At 36.6% G+C, this 26,878-nt stretch overlaps 1 protein-coding gene across 4 annotated transcripts in view; it reads left to right on the forward strand.

The window, feature by feature from the left end:
• LOC106088906 (putative protein kinase C delta type homolog) overlaps nt 1-26,112 on the forward strand; it is a 171,712-nt gene extending 145,600 nt beyond the window's left edge. For 3 of the 4 annotated variants that reach the window (XM_013254616.2, XM_013254618.2, XM_013254617.2), the window contains 5 exons: nt 17,372-17,526; nt 17,585-17,732; nt 17,795-17,974; nt 24,868-25,008; nt 25,076-26,112. In XM_013254616.2, coding sequence (XP_013110070.2) covers nt 17,372-17,526; nt 17,585-17,732; nt 17,795-17,974; nt 24,868-25,008; nt 25,076-25,225 — 774 coding nt within the window. In that variant the 3' untranslated portion in view covers nt 25,226-26,112. The remainder of the gene's footprint in view (nt 1-17,371; nt 17,527-17,584; nt 17,733-17,794; nt 17,975-24,867; nt 25,009-25,075) is intronic. The other variant, XM_013254619.2, reaches the window with a different exon arrangement.
• Nucleotides 26,113-26,878: the final 766 nt, after the last annotated feature.

The raw sequence follows: 26,878 nt of genomic DNA on the forward strand, positions 1-26,878 counted from the left end.
ACATATAAGGACGTCAAATAAAACACCTCTTGCAAAATATTTTAAAGATCGGACTAAAACTGTGGCTTCTACAACCATAAAAAACCATGTCGGATGAAAGATATATATGGGAGCTATATCTAAATCTGAACCGATTTTTATGAAATTTTGCATACATATGTAGACCTCAAATAAAATACCCAATGCCAAATTTTGTGAAAAATCGGACTAAAATTGTGGCTTCTACAGCCTTAAAAAGCCATATCGGAAGAACGATATATATGGGAGCTATATCCAAATCTGAACCGATTTTTTTTCAAAATTAAAAGCGTTTGTCCTTGGGCCAAAAAAGTGATATGTGCAATATTTCTTGACAATCGGACAACAAATACGACCTGCACTTTGATTACAAGAATACATGGACTCACAGACGGACATGGCTAAATCGAATCAGAAAGTGATTCTGAGTCAATCGGTATACCTATCAATGGGTCTAGCTCTTCTCCTTTTTAGCGTTGCAAACAAATGCAAAAATCTATAATACCCTGTTCCACAGTGGTGGTGCAGTATATATATGTATATGTAATTGTATGATTAGAAGAAGGAGGGTTGCGTATAAGTTATTCAACACATAAATATTGTTGATCATTCGCCATATAGGATGAATATAACACACTTGTTCTAACTTTATCAGCACAAAAATTCGGTAGGCACAACTAATAAGTATGTGGCATGTGGTATAAATGTCTTTCTCTGGAAAAAGTAAGCAACTTAAAATAGTACTAATTTTTTGGCAAGTACATGTCTTTTAATATATGTAAAAACTTAAAGAAAACGCGGGACTTCAGGTCTGTGTAATGCAGGGTTGCCATACCGTTGGGGTCAAACTTTTTAACAAAATAATTTTCGAACCCCTATTTTCTTTAAAAAAAATTAGTGAACTTAAAACTTTCACAAACAAAAATTATTTTTCATAGATATATTAATAATTTTTTTTTAATTTAAAACATTTATGCCCCCATTGTTTTTTTTTTTTAATTTACCTCAAAATGTTTCTTATTTCATCACATTTCTACCCTGCACAGGAAATTTTGGCACCACCATATTTGTCTGAAATTAAAATTAAAAATCAGTTCAGTGCAACTCTCTCAATGTTCGTCCGATTTAGAATAATATTTTAGTAAGGTCGCCATTTAATGACAGATTTTCACGAAATTTTACATGACTCTGGTGAATTGATTTGATTTGATTCGATTTATATATAGCACTCTTATATATGTATCGCCCAATTTTTACTTTTAGAGCCTTTGCTAGGGTATTTATCCACCGAACGAGCTTATCAAAATTTTTTTTAATTCGTAGTTCAAACAAATATGGCTGTCCCAAAATCTCCATTGTCGGGTAGAAAGGTGATGAAATAAAAAATATTTTGAGGTAAATTTAAAAAAATCGAAGGGGCATAAGCCTTAAAAATTTAAAAAAAATATTTTAAAGCAAGAAAGGATGGTCCAAAGTCGGGCGAAACCGACCTTTTGATACCCTACACCACACTGAGTAAGCAGGTTAAGTCATGGAAACAAAGCCATCAAAAATTTAAATTCATAAAAAAAATTATGAAATTGAAATAGAATTTCGACCAAAATCCGTATATATTGTGGGAGTTAAAGAAAAAGTCGTAGTGCAAAATTTTGATAAGATTGTTTGATAAATACGTTAGTAAAGCCCTTAACAGCGAAAAATCTGAAAAGATTTTTATGAATTCAACTAGTGATCAGAAAAGTTATAAGAGAAACTATAGCGAAAAATTTCGTGAGGATCGGTTAACAAATGATTGCAATATAAGTCAAAATCGGACGAAAATATTTTTAATTTTTTTTTCTTTTTATTCCTAAGTCTTTAGATACATATATCCTTACAGTTTAATATAAATATACATATATACAAACAACATTGATATTTAACTAAGATTTAAATATAGTATAATTTTTCTTTTTAATGAGTATCTATCCTCAGTAAGATGAAAAAGATGATAATATCCTCAGTAAGATGAAAAAGATAAAATACGTCGAAAAGGATCATTATTTGCAAAATCGCTTTGATGATGATATTGAATATTAAGCAGTTAAAAATTTCTCGTTGGTCTTGAAGGAACGTTAATATTAAGCCGGCTCAACAAAAATTCGGACTGCAAATTCCCGTGTAAAACATTTAAGATGAAAGTGATGTTCAACATTTTCCTACGACTACTGGGAGTAGGGAGCTTTGTTAAATTTAATCTAACCTTATAGGAAGGAAGTGTTTGATAATTCCAACCACTATTACAAAGGTAAAATAGCAGAAATTGCTTCTGTATTGACTCAATTTTATTTCTGTGAATAGTGTAAACCGGATCCCAAATAACGGATCCATATTCAAATGTACTTCGGACAAGAGAAATATATAAGTTCTCAGTAACTGAAGGATCTTCAAATTCTTTACTCCATATATTGGGTTGCCCAAAAAGTAATTGCGGATTTTTCATATAGTCGGCGTTGACTCTGTAATTGCATTCTTTCTTCTTTCAGTTATCAGCTGTTACTTTTAACTTGCTTTAAAAAAAAGTGTAAAAAAGTATATTTGATTAAAGTTCATTCTAAGTTTTATTAAAAATGCATTTACTTTCTTTTAAAAAATCCGCAATTACTTTTTGGGCAACCCAATATATGAGAACATTATATAAATCTTAACAGATTTTAACCAAATTCGGTATACACAGTTAAAATTATAGAAGAAGACATTGTGCAAAATTTAGAGAAAATCTGTTAAGAAATACGGTGATAATGGCTCAAAAATTTAAAATCGGGTGATACATATATATGGGGGCTATATCTGAATATTTCGAATTTCCGATTTCTATGAAAATCAACAGCAATATGGGGAGTCATAAGGGAATCCTTTGTGCCAAATTTCATATGAATCGGTTTACAAATGACGATATTATTGCAGTATTAGTCCAAATCGGACGAACATATATATGGGAGCTATATCCAAATCTGAACCGATTTCTTCCAATTTCAATAGCCGAGACGAACTCTAGGCCAAAAAAGATGGCTGTGCCAAATTTGAAAACAATCAGATGAAAATTGTAATCTGTACTTTGTTCACAAATTAACATGGACAGACAGACAGAATGTGTAAATGATTCTGAGTCGATCAGTGTACTCATCAAGGGGTCTAGCTCTCTTTCTTCTTGGTGTTACCAACAAATTCACAGTAGTGGTGTGGGGCACACAAATTACACTTATTTTAAATAGCTTTTTTCCAGAGAATGCCACATATTTTAGTAGAAACCACACGAGGCTAACATGCTCGTATCATATATATCTTACATATCAATGCGTGCAGTCCGATTTCAGTGCGACACCTCTTTGGAAAGAAGTTTTACATCACCTCATAAATGTTGCCGGCATTAGGAGGGGAAAACGACCGCTGAAAATGTCATAGGCGGTCCTGCTATATATATATGATATATATTAAAATTAATTTTCCGAAAAGAAAAGCCAAGAAACTGAGTAATTTATTTTCAATAAAAGATGAAGAAGCAGAAACAGCAATTTGTTGTTTTTTACTTATCCATCCGTTATTTGTGGGAAGCAAAGCCATAGGTGAGAGTAATAGAGTTGAGAGGCGGGAGGTAGCTTGTATTTAGTTTTACCGGAAAAAGAAAGTCAGGGTGTCGTGGGCGTGTGATGTGCGCGGAACCATTTGGCATGTATGTCAGCTCTCACATATACAGTTCATCCGATTTTGAGCCATATTGCAAAAAAGTGCTCATTTGTATATCGCCCGATTTTAATTTCTGGATTTTTTTACTGAAGCGCATTTAATGACCAATCTTTCCAAAATTTACACAACGCTTTGCTGGACATTGTGGTAGTTGTCTAAGAAAAAGAAATTAAAGGAGTTTGGTCGAAATCGATTTTGAATTAGATATAGCTCTCATATATAGGTAAGGTTAGGTTCCAAAGAGGTTGCAGATATTAATATGCTCCATTATACTATAGACGTATACCAAAGCCAGTAATCGGCTTGTTGTGCTGTCTAAAACCTAAAAATTAGGAATTTCGTGCTACTTACAAAATCCTTAATTGTTTTCCATACCACTCCCCTAAGTTGGTTCATGTCTGGTATCGTGCCCCCACCTAAGTAAAGGTGTCTGTTAGCCGCGAAAGCCGGGCAATGGCATAGGAAATGCTCCAATGTCTCATTATCTTACCCACATGCCCTACACATGCTATCACTTTCCACACCGATATTGAAAAGTGAGCTCGTAGTCCTATGTGTCCCGTTATGATACCAAAAGCTATACTGACCTCCTTCTTACTTTCTTTCAGTACTAGCCTCGTCCTTTACGATCTAGATCACCCTTCTCACGAACCGGATCATCGCCGTCCTACCGCTGTTCCCCAGTGTTACATGTTTGTTTGTCGCCCACGCCCTTAAATCAGACTTCGTCGACACGAAAGGCTTCGGGTTAACCAAGTTTAGCGATGACAGTTCTATGACCTTCGCTGCCAAATCGTCTGCCCTTTCATTCCCCCTTACTCCGTTATGGCCCGGCACCCAAACGATGCAGTATGTGCCATCCTCAGAGAAGGCGTTAATCTCCTTCTTATACTCCAAAACTGTTCGTGACCTTACCGTCCAGGTTGCTATTGCCCTCAATGCCATTTTACTGTCCGTAAAAATGTTCACACTCGATGAGACTAACTCATATATATGTTCGTCCAATTTTGAGTTATTTGCAATAATGTTGTCATTTGTCAACAGACTGTCACTAAAATTGGAATATATTTTTCTAATAATAACTCTCTTAATATCACAATTCTGAATATGGATCAATTCACATATTACTAAGCTAACATATACATATTGTTTTTTTCACTGAGCTTTCATTTTTTACAAGCAATTTTTATTAACATTGTCAAAACATAAGAATGAATTAACGATTCATTGTGGATTTGAACGTGCACCTACACACGCTCAAAAAAATTTCATAACTTCTAAAAGTTTTAGTTTTTAATAAGCAAATAAAATAAGCTTCTTCTCTGCTCAGTGTTTGTACAAAATCTATACGTATTATTAAGAATTGTTATGCCATATTTTCCTTGACGAATCGGATTGGCAAACACAATAAACTTGAAGAAAAATATTATTAACAAGTTCTTAAAAAACAAATCCGACCTTTGCTTCTAATTCGATTCCATTTTACCTGCCTTTTTTTTTGTCTGACACGCGTTCTTATTCTAATATTCATCGGACAAAATAACACCACTAAAAGACCCCAAACTAAAGGTAAAATTGTTTAAATTTAACTTGAAATGACCATCAATGAATCTATTTTCAATTTAGCCATGCGAGAACTAATTCAAATGAAGACTCATTCATTTGTACTTCGATTAAGCGTAGACCTACTTTTGCGCCCGGCAATTTGGGCATGGATGTTGCTACAACCACCGCGCCACCTTCCGTCGCCCAAGTGCCAATGACCATTTTATGGATCAGGGTACATTTCAAAATATGTACTAGATTCGTAATGGGATTAGTCCACACATATACAGGCTACACTAGCTAGGCACGCACCTTCCCTCAATTTTTGTTACACTGCAAATACTTGTTTCACTCGTGCCTTAGTGCTACGTGTGATGTGAAAAATGTCCGCTATCCACCTACAATTTTATGTTTGGCATCGACACCCAGCAACGATCGACGTTGTCATCGTGGGGGTTTGCAATCACATACATATTGATGGCGTAACTGACAACAGCTATGCTAAAATTTCATTACGTTCAGACCATCAGCAATTTTATCAGCGGTACATGTAAACAGATGATCGGGCGGAGACGGCCAGATAAATTTAAGAGTTTTATTTAGGTTATATCTTTTACATAAAATGGTGTGTTATTTTCGATTTTTCATTTCTTTTTTTATATTTATTTTACAAAGTTCACTAGATGGGTGCAGAAAACCACCGTCTCATGTTGGTCGATACATATCGATAGCCTTTAATGTTTCTAACATACATATACATAAATAAAATCATTTAATTACAGACGGCCGTGTGACTTAGACAATAGCCTGTCACGTCCGCATTTGTCTTTCGAAATGTTTTCTTCCGCGACCAAACAAATCGAAATCAATATCAAAACAAAAATGATTAATAATATTTAAAATAGATTAAACTTAACCACATGGTAACAAAAACCACAGGTTTAAAAGAACAGAATCTAATAATAGTAAAAAAAATTAAACCATTCGATTTGCATTTCAAAATCTAAATAAGCGCTTTTTTGCAATTAAATCAATACTAGAAAACAATTTAACGGTACACTAACTTATGTATAGTCCCGACATGCCAGAATGCAATCCTACGAACTGTGACGAACTGTCTTATCCTATGGACCACCTCTATTAGTAAACAAATATCCTTCCTGCGAAAAGACACAATTATACACTGATAGAAAAATGACGGTACTTTGCTAATACCGCTTGGCATTATTTTGTTCGCGTCATTGGCAAACATTTTTAATACCATTTGGTATCAATTCAATAGCAGATTAAGAAGACTATTATAAATTGAAGGTGTCACATTTGTATACTTATCATCGCGCCAGAAGTTTTGTTAAGCATTTTACTTAAAATATTGACGCCATTATAAAAAGTATTTGTTAAACGAATAAATAAAATATTTTAATACAAATTGAAAGCGCAAAAATCTACTCAAATACTCGAAAGCGGTGAAAATGGAAATAATAGAAATTCTCATGACATTGTACATGAAAACATGATAGTTTCTTGTGTGGAAACGATGCTGTGTGGTGTATTCATATGAAAGCCACCATCAATGGATATGGAATCAATTGCTGAATACAAAGAATTGGGATTGGTCACGGTGTAACATTGCTTTACGTAATTATTAACATAAATAATCGAAATAAAATTAGATTAAAATTATTTTCAATGGTTTTTTTTAGTTCATTATCACTAACGATTTGGTACTAAGACCAATAACAGATTGGTATTAAAAGCAATACCAGTTCGGTAATAAGGCTAGTACCAAACGGTATTAATAATTTTATGTTTCATCCGATGGTATGGATGTTTGTACCATACGGTGTTGTTGAACTCTAAATACGTATGGTACTGAAATGAACAGTGTAGGTTGCCAACTGTAATATTTTCGTAACAGACATCCAAATCACACTTAGAAATTGTTCGTCCATTGTGAAACCAGAGATGCCTCCTATTGCCTAATGTTTAACCATCCAGATCGCTTTAAGAATACCAACAATTTCCAAATTCTCACATCCGCTAATTAAGACAAGTCCTCACAGAAATGTAAACCTAGAGTAGAACTTCTTTTGCTTGCCAGTGCAGGACACAAACACGGCAGATGTTCTATAGTTTTCCAGCGGCACTTGCAGCGTGTTATCTAAATCCGAAGAGATTTTGATGATATTTATCAGAGGATTTTGGATGGGTAATACAACAATTCATACAACATTTTGTCCAGATCGGTTAAAAATTTTAATAACTACGCCCTGATAAGTGTAAATCGGACGATCATTGCTAGCTTTACAAAAGCGTGATTAGACCAATACTTACTTATGCCTCAGTAGTTTGTTGGTCTGCGATGGAGAAAAAGGGCAACGTACGGATAATGCAACAGGTTCTAAGAACATGATGTCTTGGCATAGTCTGAGCAATGAGGACCACGCCCACAAGGGCACTGAAGCCTACCCATAGACATATAGACTAAGTGTGAGACAGCTACTGCTGTTATGAGACATAAAGCGATGGGAAAATAGATAGAGGATATGAGCAGATCACACTATGTGGTTTAGTCGAAGAGACGATAGGAAACATGGAAGGAATAGAAGAGGTTTCCGATCCGATACCTGAGATGACACTTGAGGTCGAGTGCGAGACACTTCCGTCAGAGGCACTGTCTTGGAGGTCAGAGTGGGCCTGGTGGTTTGCATTAAGAAACCAGGGACTGTGATCTGTTTTCGACTATCTGACCATAATACGATCCTGCAGGCAGAAATCCGGGCGATCGCGGAATGTCTGAGGTGATTCTGTGTTCACGCGAGGTCGTCAAGTGTGAACATCTTTACGGACAGTAAACTCCCCATTAGGGCAATAACAACCAGGACAGTAAGGTCACGAACAGTCTTGGAGTGTAAGAAGGAAATTAACTCTTCTCTGAGGATAGCACATTCCGCATAGTTTGTGTGCCGGGTCAAAGCGGAGTAAGGGGAAATGAAAGAGCAGACGATTTGGCAGTGAAGGCCAGAGAACTGCCGTCAATGAACTTGGTTAACCCTTTCGGGGCGACGCAATCCAAGTTACGGACGTGGTCGGCGAATGTAACACTTTTGGAACAGAGAAACGGTCGGTAGGACGACGAAAATCCTATGGGGAGAACCGGATTTTGAGAAGACGAGGCTATTACTGGTAGGCTGTGTCTAAAAAGTCTGTAAAGTTTTCTGTATCATAACGGGACACATAGAACTACGAGCTCACTTATGCAAAATCGGTGCGACAAGTGATAGCATGTGGGGAAGATGATGAGACGTTGAAGCATTTTCTATGTCATTGCCCGGCTTTCGCGGCTAACAGACAACTGTACTTAGGTGGGGACACAATACCAAACATGAAAAAGAATTAAAGATTTTGCTTTAATTAAAGAGGTTGTTTTTTAACACTTAGAGCGATCGACATCGACACTTTGGTTGGGACAAAATACCAGACATGAACCGACTTAGGGACGTGGTATCGAAAAAATTAGAGATTTTGTTAGTTGCACGGAATTCCTTACTTAGATTTTCGATGTTACTTTTTAGTATTATACCGTCCACCATAGGATGGGGGGTATACTAATTTCGTCATTCTGTTTGTAACTACTCGAAATATTGGTCTGAGACCCCACAAAGTGTATATATTCTTGATCGTCGCGACATTTTATATCGATCTAGCCATGTCCGTCCGTCTGTCCGTCCGTCCGTCTGTCCGTCCGTCCGTCTGTCTGTCGAAAGCACGCTAACTTCCGAAGGAGTAAAGCTAGCCGCTTGAAATTTTCCAAAATACTTCCTATTAGTGTAGGTCAGTTGGTATTGTAAATGGGCCATATCGGTCCATGTTTTGATATAGCTGCCATAAAAACCAATCTTGGGTCTTGCCTTCTTGAGCCTCTGGAGTGCGCAATTCTTATCCGATTGAGATGAAATTTTGCACGACGTGTTTTGTTATGATATTCAACAACTGTGACAAGTATGGCTCAAATCGGTTCATAACCTGATATAGCTGCCATATAAAACGACCTTGGGTTTTGACTTCTTGAGCCTCTAGAGTACGCAATTCTTATCCGATTGGAATTTTGCACGACGTGTTTTGTTATGATATCCAATAACTGTGCCAAGTATGGTTCAAATCGGTCCATACCCTGATATAGCTGTCATATAAACCGATCTTAGATCTTGACTTCTTGAGCCTCTAGAGGGCGCAATGGTTCAAGTATGGTTCAAATCGGTTCATAACCTGATATAGCTGCCATATAAACCGATCTGGGATCTTGACTTCTTGAGCCTCTAGAGGTCGCAATTATTGTATGGTGTTTGTCCATAGTAGCAAGGGGCAGATTAATATCCGCACCACCCTTTTCAACCTAACCTAACTAAACCTAGAGTCCCGTGCACCTTTCCCTTAAGCGTAATAGTCATACCATCACCACAAGCCATCACTTTTATAACTGTTTCCTTGAAAGACAATAATATTAAGTGCAAAGGTGTCCATGTCCTTCTGCAGGCCGTAGGTGGACATAGTAACCTTCTCGTCTAAAAATAGGAGTTCCTTTATCATTATGCAAAATACATGCAATATGCTGCCAATGTTATTATAAATATTGTTTTTATATTTCAAATAACTTATTTGGATTATTCAGTGCTATTTTGGTAGTTGTTGCATTATACTAGAATACAATGTATGTATGTACCATGGCTGCTGCCAATAGCGCCAATTGCATTTACGTTTCATTCAAATTTAAGATAAAATGCGTATACATGTGCTCGTGTGTGCATTTTCATTGACACATATATTTTACGCATTAAATGGCATAGACCAAAGCGATAAGACAGCACATTTTAATTGTTTATGACATTGTAGGTGAAAATTAAGTCAAGTGCACAGGTGTACTTGACAATGTATGCAAATATTGTAGTAGCACAAGCATGAAAAATAAAATCATAACAAAAGTGCCAGGAACCTCCTAATCCAAGTACAATCGCAATCAATAACAACACATCTAACATTGTATTTATTTTATGTAGGGGGTATATAACTTGATTCCGAGATAGTCAAAAAATATTGTCTATTTCTTTGGGTATTTATTAGTCGAGTGTGGAATATTTTAGATTCTTACCAAGAATGAAAGTCAAATATTTCCTAATGATTCATACATTTTTAAACAAATGTAAAACAAATGACAAACTTATGTTAAGACAGGATTTTGTGCATGAAATGTTGTAACTCTTCAGTGTAAATGCAAATTTTCTAACAAACCTTACATTAAGGATCATCAGAGATACCTAACGCATATCAGTGAGTGCTGTCTGATGGAAGCTTTAGTTCTATGATAAGAAACCTCCTTTTATAGCCAAGTCTGTGAACAAAACGTTATACATCTTTTCGGTAACCTGGTCGCCTCGGTAAATGAGTTGGTAGTGTTTTTGTTTAGTGTTGGTAGTGAGTTTCCCACCAGTGACGTAGTCCACTGTGGTAACAGAAAGGACTTAAATAGTTTAAATGAGTGAGAAAATAGACTGCCACCTGACCTTCAAAATGCGTTATCTAAATTTGCCCATGAACATTCCATTAAGGAACAGGGGTAAATTTCTCACATATCAATGAATGCTGTCCGATTCAAGTCTTTGGCTCAATGTTAAGGAATCCCCTTTTTATAGCCGACTCCGAACGGCGCGCCATAGTGCGACACCTCTTTGGGGAGAAGTTTTAACATGACATAGTCATTGAAAAATGTGGCCAACATTAGGAGGAGTAGGAGGAGATAACCATCGCAGAAAATTGTTTGAATGGTCTCGCCAGGATTCGTACCCTGGCGTTCAGCGTCACAGATGTTGACTTTCTCTAATATTCTATTTTTCGCCGAATGTAGAAGAAACAAATGGATGTTGGATAGCCGAGGATTGTAGGTTCGTGAGCTATTAGCCAAATGTATCTTTATAGGATTTTGTTCAGAAAATTTTCTCGGCAGAAAAAATCTTGCCCTTATTAAAGTAGCTGCCGTTGACTATTTTCCGTTTAAACAGGTTATTCAAGCTATTGAAAATTAATAAAAGAATTTTGGGTTTGGTAAAACAAAAGGAAAAAGTTTTCTAAAATTTGTATACCCACAACCATAGAAAAGGAGGTATATTCATTCATTATTATACCCACTACCCACATGGGGGTATACTAATCTAGTCATTCCGTTTGTAACACCTCGAAGTATTGATCTGCCACCCCATAAAGTGCATATATTCTGGATCATCCCGACATTTTGAGTCCACCTAGCCATGTCTGTCCCTCTGTCCTTCCGTCTGTCAAAATCACTGTAACGGTCGCACTCGTAAAGGTATCTTGAAATTTTGCGCAGCTACTTCTTATTAGTGTAGGTCGTTGGGGATTGCAAATGGGTCATATCGGTTCAGATGCAGGATATAGCCCCCATATAAACCGATCCACGATTTGGACCTCTTGAGCCCTTAGAGGCCTCAATTTGGTTGAAATTTGGAACAAAAGTTTGTGTTATAACTTCTAACGTCCATGCCAAGTATGACCCTAATCGGTCTATAAACAGATATAGCCCTCATATAAACCGATGCCCGGATTTGGCTTTTCGGCCCTTAGAAGCCGCAATTTCCATCTGATTAGGATGCAATTTAAAACAAAGACTTGTCTTATGACTTTCAACATCGGTTTCAAGTATGATCCGAATCGGTCCATGAATTGATTTATCCTTCATATAAACCGATCCCTAGATTCGATTTCTTAAGTCCCTAGATTAAGTCCCTTGATTATCACCTGATGTTGCTGAAATTTGGCGCAAAAACCTATCCTGTGACTTCCAAAATCAGAGCCAAGTTTTATCTGAATCGGTCAATATGGTGAGATAGCCACCCATTGAAGCCTCATTCAATTACCGATTTGATTGCTACATCCTTAGCGGAATCCATGGTGAGTACCCAAGATTCGACCGAATTTAGAACTTTTTGACTTGTTATACCTTACACCACAACTGTGGTACAGGGTATCATAACTTAGTGCATTTGTTTGTAACACCCAAAAGGAAGAGAGATAGACCCATTGATAAGTATACCAATCGACCCAGAATCGCTTTCTGATTCTATTTAGCTATGTCCATCTGTCCATGTTTATTTATCCGACCGTCTTCAAAGTTGGCATGTAATTCTTTTTGGCTTAGAGACGAATCCTTATGAAATTGAAAGAAACAGGTTCATATTTGTTCATCCGATTTGCAGTAATAATGCAATAAAATGATCATTTGTTAACCGATTCTCACGATATTTGACAGGAAGAATTTTGGCTCTTGGCTTTCGACAACACTGGTGAATTTCATAGAAATCGGTTCAGATTTAGATATAGCTGCCATATATATTTATTGACCAATCTTGGCAAAATTGTGTCAAGAAGTTTAGTCAAAACCTTTTACAGATTAAGATGTAGCTCCCATATACAATATATGTTCGTCAAATTTTGGGTAATTTGCAATAATGTCACCATTTGTCAACCGTAGTTAATACAATTTGAACATATTTTCTTTGCTCAAAATTTGATACAGGTTGTTTAATAACCCATATGAAAACAGCCGTTCCATCAAAATTAGTTCATAACTAGATATAGCTCCCACTTTATACTTAAAGGGTGGGTGTAGGGTGTTCTAAAGTCGGCACCGCCCGACTTTGCCTTTCCTTACAGATTTTTTATTCCGTTTGTAATATATGGACACATAGATCTGGACCATATTTAGATATAGCTGTCATATAAACCGTTAGCTGAAATTTGAAACAGAGAGTTGTTATAAGCCTCCCATATCCAAGGCTTAAAACATTTGAGTGTAGAATAGAAATCTGATATCCAAATGTGGTACCAAGTGTTTGGGGGGCCGCCCCTCCTCAAAAACATGCCCCAAAGTAAACAAATTTACAACCATATCAATAAGGAGCTCAAATGAAAGGTCTTTGGAAGTTAAGCACGAATTTGATATCAATATTCGGGAAAAAGTTTCTATGGGGCCACCCCATAACACCACCCAAATAGGAAGTATTTGCTGCCCATTGCAATGTGGGGCTCAAATAAGAGGCATTTTAGAGTAGGACACAAATCGGATAAATATTTTCAAGGCCGAGTCACTGAGTGGCCGCCCCATCCCCCAAACCGGTCATGTTGCCGACTATTGAAATATGGGGCCCAAATGAAACGTATTAGGGAGTAGACCACGTGGATTAAATGAAAGATATTTGAGATTAGAAACCAAATTTTATAACCGATTTTGGGTCAAGTGTTTGGGGGACATCCTATAAACTCTCCTTAAACCGATGGCAAATTGGGGTTTAAATAATTGGTATTTGAGAGAAGAGCACGATGCTAATATATTTTCATGGCCAAGTGTATTGGGCTCCACCTCACCCCCGAAAACACCCCTTAATCGGACATCATGAGAATATTGGGCTGAAATAAAGTCTTTTAAGAATGAAGTACATCTAACATCCAAACTTAAATGACATTAAACCCTCCGATTAAATTCGTAGTCCAATAAAGATCAAATGGGATTCAGATAAAGGTGCTTATATGGTTAAAGTATTAGTCAAGCGATATGCATGTACTATTTTCGTAGCATGATGTTTCACTAAAAGCTCTTTAATTGTCGAAAATAAATATTCAAAAGATAATGTTGTTCCATATAAAGTAAAAAAAAGGCACAGCGGAGCAGGCCCAGTTCAGCTAGTTGGACCATATTTCAATATAGCTGCTAGTTAGAGCGGTCTGCCGATTTATGGTCTGCATTTATTAACCGATTTCGCTGAAATTGGGACACACATTCGGGACTAACTGTCTAGGGGACGTCCCAACACCATAAAAACCCCCCAAGTAGGACGTATTAGCTCGCCAAGACAATTTGGGTTTTCAAGATTGTAAATCTCAATGCTGATAGCTTTTAGGGTCCACACTCCCAACCGGACATATTTGCTGACTTGTGCAATTAGAGGTTTAAATAAAAGATATTTGAGATTAGAAAACGTATTAGATATCCAATTTCGAGGCCAATGGCAATATGGGGTTCAAATAAATGATGTATCGATATATAAGAATAGAGATGCTGATATATTTTCAAGGCTAAATGTTTGGGGTACAACCCCACTCCCCAAAACACCCATTAACCGGGCATATTTACCGACCCTGTCGATGTGGGGCTCAAATGAAAGGTATTGGGGAGTAGAGCACGAAATTGATATCCACTTTCGGGACCAATTTTCGTGGGTCTACCCCTTTCCCAAAATACCCCACAAACAATAATTATATACTGAGCATCGCATTATGGGGCTCAGATAAAGGTATTTGGGACAATGTTGGACCATGTTTTTGGGGCACCGCCCGTTCCCCAAAACACCCTACAAAGGGTAAAAATTGACCGACCATGCCAATATGTGGATTAAATGAAAGATATTTGAGATTAGAAACCAAATTTTATAACCGATTTTGGGTCAAGTGTTTGGGGGACATCCTATAAACTCTCCTTAAACCGATGGCAAATTGGGGTTTAAATAATTGGTATTTGAGAGAAGAGCACGATGCTAATATATTTTCATGGCCAAGTGTATTGGGCTCCACCTCACCCCCGAAAACACCCCTTAATCGGACATCATGAGAATATTGGGCTGAAATAAAGTCTTTTAAGAATGAAGTACATCTAACATCCAAACTTAAATGACATTAAACCCTCCGATTAAATTCGTAGTCCAATAAAGATCAAATGGGATTCAGATAAAGGTGCTTATATGGTTAAAGTATTAGTCAAGCGATATGCATGTACTATTTTCGTAGCATGATGTTTCACTAAAAGCTCTTTAATTGTCGAAAATAAATATTCAAAAGATAATGTTGTTCCATATAAAGTAAAAAAAAGGCACAGCGGAGCAGGCCCAGTTCAGCTAGTTGGACCATATTTCAATATAGCTGCTAGTTAGAGCGGTCTGCCGTTTTATGGTCTGCATTTATTAACCGATTTCGCTGAAATTGGGACACACATTCGGGACTAACTGTCTAGGGGACGTCCCAACACCATAAAAACCCCCCAAGTAGGACGTATTAGCTCGCCAAGACAATTTGGGTTTTCAAGATTGTAAATCTCAATGCTGATAGCTTTTAGGGTCCACACTCCCAACCGGACATATTTGCTGACTTGTGCAATTAGAGGTTTAAATAAAAGATATTTGAGATTAGAAAACGTATTAGATATCCAATTTCGAGGCCAATGGCAATATGGGGTTCAAATAAATGATGTATCGATATATAAGAATAGAGATGCTGATATATTTTCAAGGCTAAATGTTTGGGGTACAACCCCACTCCCCAAAACACCCATTAACCGGGCATATTTACCGACCCTGTCGATGTGGGGCTCAAATGAAAGGTATTGGGGAGTAGAGCACGAAATTGATATCCACTTTCGGGACCAATTTTCGTGGGTCTACCCCTTTCCCAAAATACCCCACAAACAATAATTATATACTGAGCATCGCATTATGGGGCTCAGATAAAGGTATTTGGGACAATGTTGGACCATGTTTTTGGGGCACCGCCCGTTCCCCAAAACACCCTACAAAGGGTAAAAATTGACCGACCATGCCAATATGTGGATTAAATGAAAGATATTTGAGATTAGAAACCAAATTTTATAACCGATTTTGGGTCAAGTGTTTGGGGGACATCCTATAAACTCTCCTTAAACCGATGGCAAATTGGGGTTTAAATAATTGGTATTTGAGAGAAGAGCACGATGCTAATATATTTTCATGGCCAAGTGTATTGGGCTCCACCTCACCCCCGAAAACACCCCTTAATCGGACATCATGAGAATATTGGGCTGAAATAAAGTCTTTTAAGAATGAAGTACATCTAACATCCAAACTTAAATGACATTAAACCCTCCGATTAAATTCGTAGTCCAATAAAGATCAAATGGGATTCAGATAAAGGTGCTTATATGGTTAAAGTATTAGTCAAGCGATATGCATGTACTATTTTCGTAGCATGATGTTTCACTAAAAGCTCTTTAATTGTCGAAAATAAATATTCAAAAGATAATGTTGTTCCATATAAAGTAAAAAAAAGGCACAGCGGAGCAGGCCCAGTTCAGCTAGTTGGACCATATTTCAATATAGCTGCTAGTTAGAGCGGTCTGCCGTTTTATGGTCTGCATTTATTAACCGATTTCGCTGAAATTGGGAACAGTGAGTTGTGTTAAGATTCCCGACATCCAAACGGAAAATAGTTCAGATAGGACGATATTTTGATATAGCGTTCATATAGACCGATTAGCCGATTTAGGGTCTTAAGCTCATAAAAGACGCATTTATTACCCGATTTCCCTGAAATTTGAAAAATGTAGTTGCTTTAAGCCTCCCATCATCCGAACTCAATATGGTCCATATCGGGCTATATTTGTTATAGCTTAGGGTCTTTAGCCCATAACTGCTGCCGTTACTAACCCATTTCGATGAAATTTGCGAACTGTGAGTTGTGTTAAGTCTTCTGTCATCAAAACTGAAAATGGTCCAGATCGGACCAAATTTTAATATAACTGTCATATAGACTGATCCGCCGATTTAGCGTATTAAGCCCATGAAAGCCTTATTTATTACACAATTTCGTTGAAATTCGAAACAAATAGCTGCTTAAGCCTTACGTCATACGACCAGAACATGATCTAGATCGGTCCACATTAAAATATAGCTGCTATATAGTCCGGTCTTCAGATTCAGGGTCTTAATCCCATGAAAATTGGATTTATTGGCCGATTTCGCTGAAACTGTGCCTTGTATAAGAATTCACGCCAACTGAATCAAAAATGATCCAGACCAGTGCTTATTTGGATATAACTATTGATATGGTAATTGGTTATAGAATCCAAAGTTTGGCATAGCCTAACATAATACGTTTTTACTTGTTTTGATTGGTTTTTCATAACTGTTACGACTTCGCTATTTCAAATAAGCAATTCAAATGACTTTACTTTATATTAAAAATTTATCTATTTTAATTTTTTTTTCAGAGCCATTTGTTCTTTGTAATGGAATATCTAAATGGTGGCGATCTAATGTTTCACATACAGGAAAGTGGACGCTTTACAGAGGAAAGGGCCCGCTTTTATGGTGCTGAAATTATATCAGGACTGAAGTTCTTACATAAAAAGGGCATTATATACAGGTGAGAAATATTTAAGTTATTTTGAAAATAACAACTATTATAAACCATTCTTACCCAGAGATCTCAAATTGGATAATGTTCTGCTGGATTATGAAGGACATGTGCGCATTGCCGATTTTGGCATGTGTAAATTACAAATTTATTTGGATAAAACAGCTGATAGTTTCTGTGGTACACCCGATTATATGGCGCCCGAAATTATTAAGGTAAATTATGAAATCTTTTATGAAAGCAATGTTAAATAACACAGTGTTTTTTTAATGTCTAGGGCGAGAGCTATAATCAAAATGTTGATTGGTGGTCCTTTGGCGTTTTATTGTATGAAATGCTTATTGGTCAATCACCATTTAGTGGATGTGATGAAGACGAACTATTTTGGTCGATATGCAATGAAATTCCATGGTTCCCAGTCTACATAACAGAAGAGGCAACAAGCATACTTAAAGGGGTAAGTTTAAGCCAATTAGAAATAAAACTTGTAAAAAGGCATTAAGTTGGGTCGGGCCGAACTTTGGATACCCACCACTTCGGATATTTATATTAACTACATTTCGTGAAAAATGCATCAGTTATGAACCTAGAGCAGCTATACCAAAATATGGTCCGATTAGGACCAATCTCTGCCAGGACGTCAAGCGGTCTATCACAATTCAATTTAAAGTAATTTTAACAAAATCTTTATTTCAATCAATAGTACGGTCCATATAATTTAACGTGTGAAGATTATTTCACCTCGCCTCAAATGGTCCATCCGCTTAGTTTTATTTTCTTACTCTTTCTTACATTTCGGCCGGTATCTCACGTCACGTTAATTGAAGCGGACTTGTCTGTATAGACTCGAGCTTTAACATAGCCCCAAAAAACAGTCTAAAGGCGTTAAGTCGCACGATCTAGGTGGCCAATTGACCGGTCCCAAATGTGAAATAAAATGTTCACCGAACTCGCCTTTCAATAAGTCCTTTGTTACGCGTGCTGTGTGGCATGTGGCACCGTCTTGTTGATACCACATGTCATGCAAGTCAAGCTCTTGCATTTTTGTCAAATAAAAGTTGGATATCATCTCACGATGGCGCTCACCATTCACAGTTAGGTTAGATTTGATTGGAAAGAGGGTGCAGATATTAATCCGCCCCATGCCACTAAGGACATACAACTAAGCCAGTAATCGGCTTGTGCGCTCTAAATATAAGAAAAGTAACCTCGAAAAAGAAAATTTATGTTAGGAATTCTGTGCTATATACAAAATCCTTAATTATTTTCCATGCCACTCCCCTAAGTTGGTTCATGTCTGGAAATGCTCCAACGTCTCATCATCTTCCCCACATGCCCTACACATGCTACAACTTTCCATACCGATTTTACTTAGGTATGCTCGTAGTCTTATGTGTCCCGTCATGATACCTACAGCTATACTGACGTCCTTCTTACTTCCTTCCAGTAATAGCCACGTCTTCTCACGATCTGTATCCCCCCATAGGATTTTCGCCGTGCTACAGACCGTTTCGCTGTTCCACAGGGTTGCATGCGCATTCGTCGCCCACACACTTAACTCGGACTGCATCGACCCGAAAGGCTTCGGTTTAACCGAGTTTATTGACGGCAGTCCTCTGGCCTTCACCACCAAATCGTGTGCCCTTTTCCATTCACAGTTACGTTACGATTCCCATCATCTTTAAAGAAGTACGGTTAATGAAGCCACCAGCCCATAAACCGCACCAAACTGTGACTTTTTCTGGATGCATTGGTAGCTCTTGCAATGCTTCTGGCTGATCTTCACTCCAAAATCGACAATTCTGCTTACTTACGAACACATCGAGCTAAAAATGAGTTTCGTCGCTCAATTGAAGAATCGCGCGATGAACTTTCTTAACAGAGCACGCATTTTGATAATAAAATTCAATAAATTGTTAGCATTGTTCGTTTGGTTAAATCATAGACCAAAATGAAGATGTTAGTGAAAGAAAACACAAAATGCGCATAAGCTGTTTAAGCCAATGTTGCCAAAAAGATAATAGCTATAAAATCACCCTTTATTTGCGCAAAATTTCAACCACCTTACTTTTATCCTTCGAAATTTATCGTGCTTTCGACAGACAGACAGACAGATGGACGGACATGGCTAAATCGACTTAGACTGTCAAGACGATCAAGAATATATATTTTGGGTTGCCCAAAAAGTAATTGCGGATTTTTTAAAAGAAAGTAAATGCATTTTTAATAAAGCTTAGAATGAACTTTAATCAAATATACTTTTTTACACTTTTTTTCTAAAGCAAGCTAAAAGTAACAGCTGATAACTGACAGAAGAAAGAATGCAATTACAGAGTCACAAGCTGTGAAAAAATTTTTCAACGCCGACTATATGAAATCAATTACTTTTTGGGCAACCCAATATATACTTTACTGGGTCTCAGATCAATATTTCGATGTGTTACAAACGAAATGGCGAAATTAGTATACTACATCCTATGGTGGAGGGTATAGCAAAACAAAAATTACTTGCATATAGGAGCATCTTTAAATGTTTAATTTTTAAAAGAAAAATCAGAAATTTAGAGTCATTTTACTGATGGAGACACCTCCAAAACATGTTATTGGACAACGGCATTTTCTGACGACGCAAATCATAGGCCACCCGTTTTTATCTTAATGTGTAGGAATAAAAGAAATAATTGGGTGCCAAGTCAGGGTTGTGCGGCGGATGGCCCATCAATTCGACATTTTGGTCGGTCAAAAAGGCGCTGGTTTGAGCCGATGTAATGGAGAACAATGATTCGTCTTCTCTTGCTCGTTTTTCAAATTTCCCCTAAGACAACCAAATTGTGATGTACCACTCAGAAACGACTGTGCTATGTTGCTCAATAGAAACAGTCGCCGCATAACCAGTTTTGACGAAGAAACAGGCGAACATTTGCGTCGAAGTTCCACGAAGAACTTTCGTTGGATTTGGCTCGACCCACACAGACGACTAAATTCATTATTAAAAAATAAAATGTTCTGAGTATGTTTCTGCTAGAAAATGTCAAACTTCCCAATCGATATGCTAGATAGGACCCGGCAACACTTAGTGTTACCTGGGCCAGAAACTTATATAACAGCCCTCGTATTACAGTTTTAAGAACTACGAGGTCTGATACAAAAAAATAACCGTTATTTTAAATTTTTTCAAAAAGTGTTTATTTATTCATCAATAGCTATCTGATACTCTTCAAAGTAATACTAATGTCGTCCTTCGGTTTGTAACTCATCGAAGTGATGATCTGAGACCCAACAAGGTTTACGAGGTTTGACTAAAAAAAACCAGTAAGGAAGGGCAAAAGTCGGGCGATGCCGACTGTATTATACCCTACACCTACCCTATAAGTACAATGTGGGTGCTATATCCAATTCTGAACTAATTTTGATGGATTTCGGCGGATATTTTCCGTATCAAATTTCAAACTGTAATACAATAACTACGGGTGAAAAATGACAACTTTAATGCAAATTACCCAATATCTGACGAACATATATATGGTAGCTATATCCAAATCTGAACCGATTAAGAGCAAACTTCTCAGATATTGTAGTAGTAGTCGTTGTGCAAAATTTTGGCAAGATTGGTCAAAAAATGCGATTGCAATGTGAAAATTGAAAATTCTAGAAGTGAAAATCGGGCGATATACATATATGACAGTTATATCTGAATCTGAACCGATTTCCATGAAATTCACTTGTAATGTCGAGATTCAAGAGAAAACCCTTCCTGCCAAATTTCAAGAGAATCTGTTAACAAATTACCATTTTATTGCAGTATTACTGGAAATCGGACGAACATATATATGGGAGCTATATCCAAATATGGACCAATTTCGATGAAACTCATTCGTAATGTCGGGAGTCATAAAAAAATCCTTCCTGCCAAATTTCGAGAGAATCGGTTAATAAATAACTATTTTATTGCAGTATTACTGCAAATCGGACGAACATATATATGGGAGCTATATCCAAATCTGAACCGATTTTTTCCAATTTCAATAGGCTTCGTCTCTAGGCCGAAAAACGTGTCCATACGAAATTTTAAGGCGATCGGATCAAAATTGCGGCCTGTACTTATACACAAATTAACATGGGCAGACAGACAGACAGACGGACATAGCTAAATCGAATCAGAAAGTGATTCTGAGTCAATCGGTATACTTATCAATGGGTCTATCACTCTTCCTTTTGAGTGTCACAAACTAATTCACTAAGTTTAATACCCTGTACCATAGTAGTGGTGTAGGGTATAATAACCGTTATTTTAAGTTTTTATACCCTACTAAAATGTTCAACCGATTTGCACAAAATTTGGAATGAATTGTTTTGCCATCGATCTTAAAATATGTGCAAAATTGCACTACCATCGGCTCAGATAGGAACCCACTACCACGGATTCTGCTAAAAATTTAACAAAATAAGTTTATTTGAAGGGCATAATACCTAACTTCTGTCAAACCATTAAAAATTAAAGCTTCTAGAATCGAACAAAGATGATCGAGAGCTAAATCGGACAAAAATTGTCAAATCGTGAGATCGATTTTAATTGGTGCTATATCTAAATCTGAACCGATATGGCCCATTTGCAATGCCCAACGACGTATACCCTAATTAAGTATCTGCAGACGGACGGACTATATGGCTATATCGACTCAGAACGTCGAGACGATCAAGAATATATATACTTTATGAATTCTTAGACGAATATTTGAGGTGTTACAAATGAAATGACTAGATTAGTATACCCCCACCCTATGGGGATGGGTATAAAAATCGAATATACGTAACAAACGAAATTTAAAAATAATGGTTATTTTTTGATCAGACATCTGGCCTCTAGATATTGAAGTTAGACAATTTGCTGGGACCACTGCGTTGAGGATAGGAGAACTTTCCCTTTGGTCAGACAGCTCCTTAGTAAGTTTGGTATTTTTGACACATTGAGATGTCAAAAGAACTAGGATAAGATTACTCGATCAATGGTGTGTATATTGAAAGGAGATTCTAGCAATTAAAGAAAAGGAGGAATGGCTATGATATAATGTTTTAACGATGCGCTACTGCGCGAAAAGAGAAGACAGGTGGCAAAAATCAAAATTATCGTACGTAAACCTTTCCGACGATTTCAAAAACGCTAGCCATAATAATATCAGATTACATCGTAAAAAATACATATGACGTCCTACAAGCAAAAAACTTGGCCCTTAGTATACTTTAAAGGCTATAAATCCTGATGAAGGCAATATAATGGTTTGCGATGCTTTTTCATGAAATTTTGTGGTTTCTAAACGTTAAAATTCTCAAAAACTTAATTCGTTATTATGGATAATAATGCTCCAAAACATGGCTCCAGGGGTGTTAAACCTTGGTTTTTCTAATAAAAACATAGATTTATTGGTCTGATCCTGCCAGACCACCGTATTCAAACCCATTAAAAACTTTCGAAAGCTTTAGGGAGGAGAACAAGTTGAAGTTCGGATGAGTTATTCTAAAATGTACAAGAATTTCGAGTAAATATCTCCCAGGTTCGCTAAAAAGGTTAGATGCAAGCCTTACCCTAAGTAGAAGAGCAACAATTTACTAGAGTTATCTGAGCCCTAAGAACCTTAAGAAGAACCCGAAGAACATAATTAGGTTTCTTTTTATATATAAATTTTCCTGATCATGATTTATAGGATATCTGATGAAAAGTTATGTTTTTTATCACTTAATCTCAATAAAACTAACATTTTTCAAAATTAAATACGGTGTCCCTAATTATGTGGCCACCACTGTACATTCGATTCAAAATGAGATACCTTAGCTTAATTGTTAATTAAAACGAAATATTTATACGAATTTTATGATGAACTAGCCGAACCGGACCCGCTCCGCTGCTCCTTCTTTAACTCTCTAACATTTTTTTAGGGTGGGCACTTTGCCCTGAATTTGGATATCGAATTCGTGCCATTGTAGCCTATGATGCTGAACGCGTTCGAATCCAGGCGAGAACATCGGACAAAGCGGTGTTTATCCCCTCTTAATGTTGGCGATATTTGCGAAGCACAATGCCATGCATGGTCATTTAAAAAATTTTCCCCAAAGAGATGTCGCACTGCGGGACGCCGTTCGGACTCGGCTATAAAAAAGGTCCCTTATCATTGAGTTTAAACTTCAATGGGAAAGCACTAATTGATGTGGGAGAAGTTGCCCCGTCTCGGTTCCTGGTGGTAATGTTCTTCCTGGGATAATGTTCTCATCGAATATCAAATTCGAGCTGCACTTCCAAATCCTTTTAATTTAAGCCCCATATTGCCATGGCTGGTAAATATGAACCGTTTGGAGGATGTTTTGGGGCTGGGGCGGCCACCGGCACTTTGCACTGAAAATGGATATCAAATTCGTTCTTTATTCCCAACGGAAATGAAGCTCAGTTTAGAGGGTGCTTGAGAGCGTACCCCAAAACACTTGGCTCCAAAATTGGATATCAAATTCGTTTTCTACTCTCATTTGAGTCCCATATTGTCATAATGAATACTTATACCAAGATTTTAATACCATATTCGTCTTGATCTCGGGTCTTGACTTCTTGAGCCTCTAGAGCCTCTAGAGGACGCAATTATTATCCGATTTGGCTGACATTTTGCATGAGGTGTTTTTTTATGACTTTCAACAGCTGTGCTAAGAATAGTTTAATTCGGTCCATAACCTGGTATAGCTGCCATATAAACCGATCTGAGGTCTTGACTTCTTGAGCCACTAGAGGGCGCAATTATTATCGGATTTAGCTGAAATTAACATGTTTTGTTTTAACTTTCAACAACTGTGCTAAGAATAGTTCAAATAGGTCCATAACCTGATATAGCTGCCATATAAACCGATATGGGATCTAGACTTCTTGAGCATCTAAAAGGCACAAGTATTATCCGAATTGGCTGAAATTTTGTACAGCGGCTTCTCTCATGACCTTTAACATACGTGTCGAATATGGTATGAATGGGCTTATAGCATAATACAGCTCCCCTATAAGCCGATCTCCCTATTTTACTTCTTCAGCCGCTAAAGTTCGCAATTCTTACTAGATTTGACTGAAATTTTACACAATGACTTCTACTATGGTCTCCAATATTCCTTTCAATTATGGTACGAAATGAACCATAACTTGATATTTTGCCAATAACATAGCAATTCTTTTCTTTTATCCTTTGTTTGCCTAAAAAGAGATACCGTGGGAAGAGCTCGACAAATGCGATCCATGGTGGAGGGTATATAAGATTCGGCCTGGCCGAACTTAGCACGCTTTTACTTGTTTTAATATTGAAATGTTTCAATTTTTTCTTTTAGCTTCTCGAAAAAGATCATGATAAACGTATTGGCAATCAATACAGTCCAGCTGGAGATGTGGTGGAACATGTGTTCTTTAGACCTATCGACTGGAATCTTTTGGAAAAACGTCTAATAGAGCCGCCATGTAGGCCTCAAGTTGTGAGTATTATAGCAAAAATAAAACAGTCTCCATAAAATAAAAAATACTCTCCATTTCTATTTGCAGAAACATCCTCTGGATACACAATACTTTGATCGTGTATTTACAAGAGAACGTGTACGTCTGACACCCATCGATAAGGATATACTACAATCCATGGATCAGAAACAGTTCCTAGGTTTTACATATACAAATCCTCACATAACGTTGGACTAAGAACGCCTACCCGGAATCCCCAGGCTCCATAAATGATTTTATTAAAATCGAACTTAAATCTATTTTTGTTTTGTGATAGAAAATCAATTTTAATATTGTTTATCGCACAATTGGATACCATATATTTTTGGCTTCAACCAAAGGACATCTTCAAATTCAGTTAGAAGAGAACTTTTGTTGATTTGTGATTTGTTTAGAAAGGATTAAAAAAAATTAAGTCCTCTACCTCTTCCCATAAAAATACTATTTTTGTACTGAAACCCTAAAGCGTTTCAAATAAATTTTTCTTTTGTTTTATTCTGTTTAGAGTTTCTTATGTCTAAGAAACTGGGACATTGCGAAATTTCCTGCCCCACTCAACAAATTTTTACTAAGTTTCTTCTTTTTTTTAACTATTTTGGTGTGGAATATTTCCTGAACGTTTTCCCTCACTTGTTAAACACTCGTTATGAATATTTACATATTTGTATAAAAACCAGTATTTTATAACAAATTGTTTGTTTAGAATTTTAAATAAGCGCATAAATATTGACTTTATGAACTTTATTGCAAAAAAAAAAGAAAAAACATCCACAAATTATTCTTTATTTTAATTTTTCTGTATCTCTCTCTCCTTTTATGCTCCATATTATTTATATAGGATATAGTTTTATAGTAAGTAAAACATTATAATTTATTTTATTTTTAAGGAAACAAGAAGAATGTAATTTAAATTCCTAATCCGCTTACATTTAAGCTTACGATCAGTTTTCATATTGGCATAATGCATAATGTTTTCCATTAAAATGCTTGAATTAGCAGTTTTTGTGAAAAAAAAATCTGTCGAATTTTGAAAAAGTGTATTCGAAATTAAACCATTGTGAAAAAATAACAAAATTTTTCCAAAAAAAAATTATATATTGTAACGAACATACCTATTGTTAACTGTAGCAAAAATAAAAAAAAAATAAATACCAAATCAAATTTTTTCAATTAGTAGCGTCATTTGGATATGTTGTAGTTTTTAAATTTATACTAACACTAGCTGACCCGGGTCCGCTCCGCTGCGCTTTCTTTTACTTTATATGGAACAAAAGTTTACTTGGAATATTAATTTTCGACAATTAAAGATCTTTTAGTGAAATACCATAGTATATCGCTTGACTAAAAGTTTAACAATATAAGTGCCTTTACCTGAATCCCATATGATCTTTATTGGTCTACGAATTTAAGTTTGGATGTAAGGTGTACTCCATTCTTAAAATACTTCATTTAAGCCCGATATTCTCATGATGTCTGATTTAGTGGTGTTTTCGGGGGAGAAGTGGTCCCCCAGATACTTGGACCTGAAAAAATATCAGCATCGTGCTCTTGTCTCAAATACCATTTATTTAAACCCCATATTGCCATTGGCTTAAGAGGAGTTTACGGGATCAAGCGTCTCCCCAACACATGGCCCCAAAATATGTTATCAAATTCGTTTTCTAATCTTAAATACCTTTCATTTGAGGCACATATTGACATGGTCGAAAAATTTTTTCCCTTTGGGGGTTTTTTGGGAAAGGGGTGATGCCCTAAATACATGGTCCTACATTTGGATATCAAATTCGTATTCTACTCCCAAATACCTTTATTTGAGGCCCATATTGCGATGGTCACTAAAAAATTGCTATT

Source organism: Stomoxys calcitrans, chromosome 4 (assembly GCF_963082655.1).
Source record: "Stomoxys calcitrans chromosome 4, idStoCalc2.1, whole genome shotgun sequence".
In the NCBI taxonomy this organism is placed as follows: domain Eukaryota; kingdom Metazoa; phylum Arthropoda; class Insecta; order Diptera; family Muscidae; genus Stomoxys; species Stomoxys calcitrans.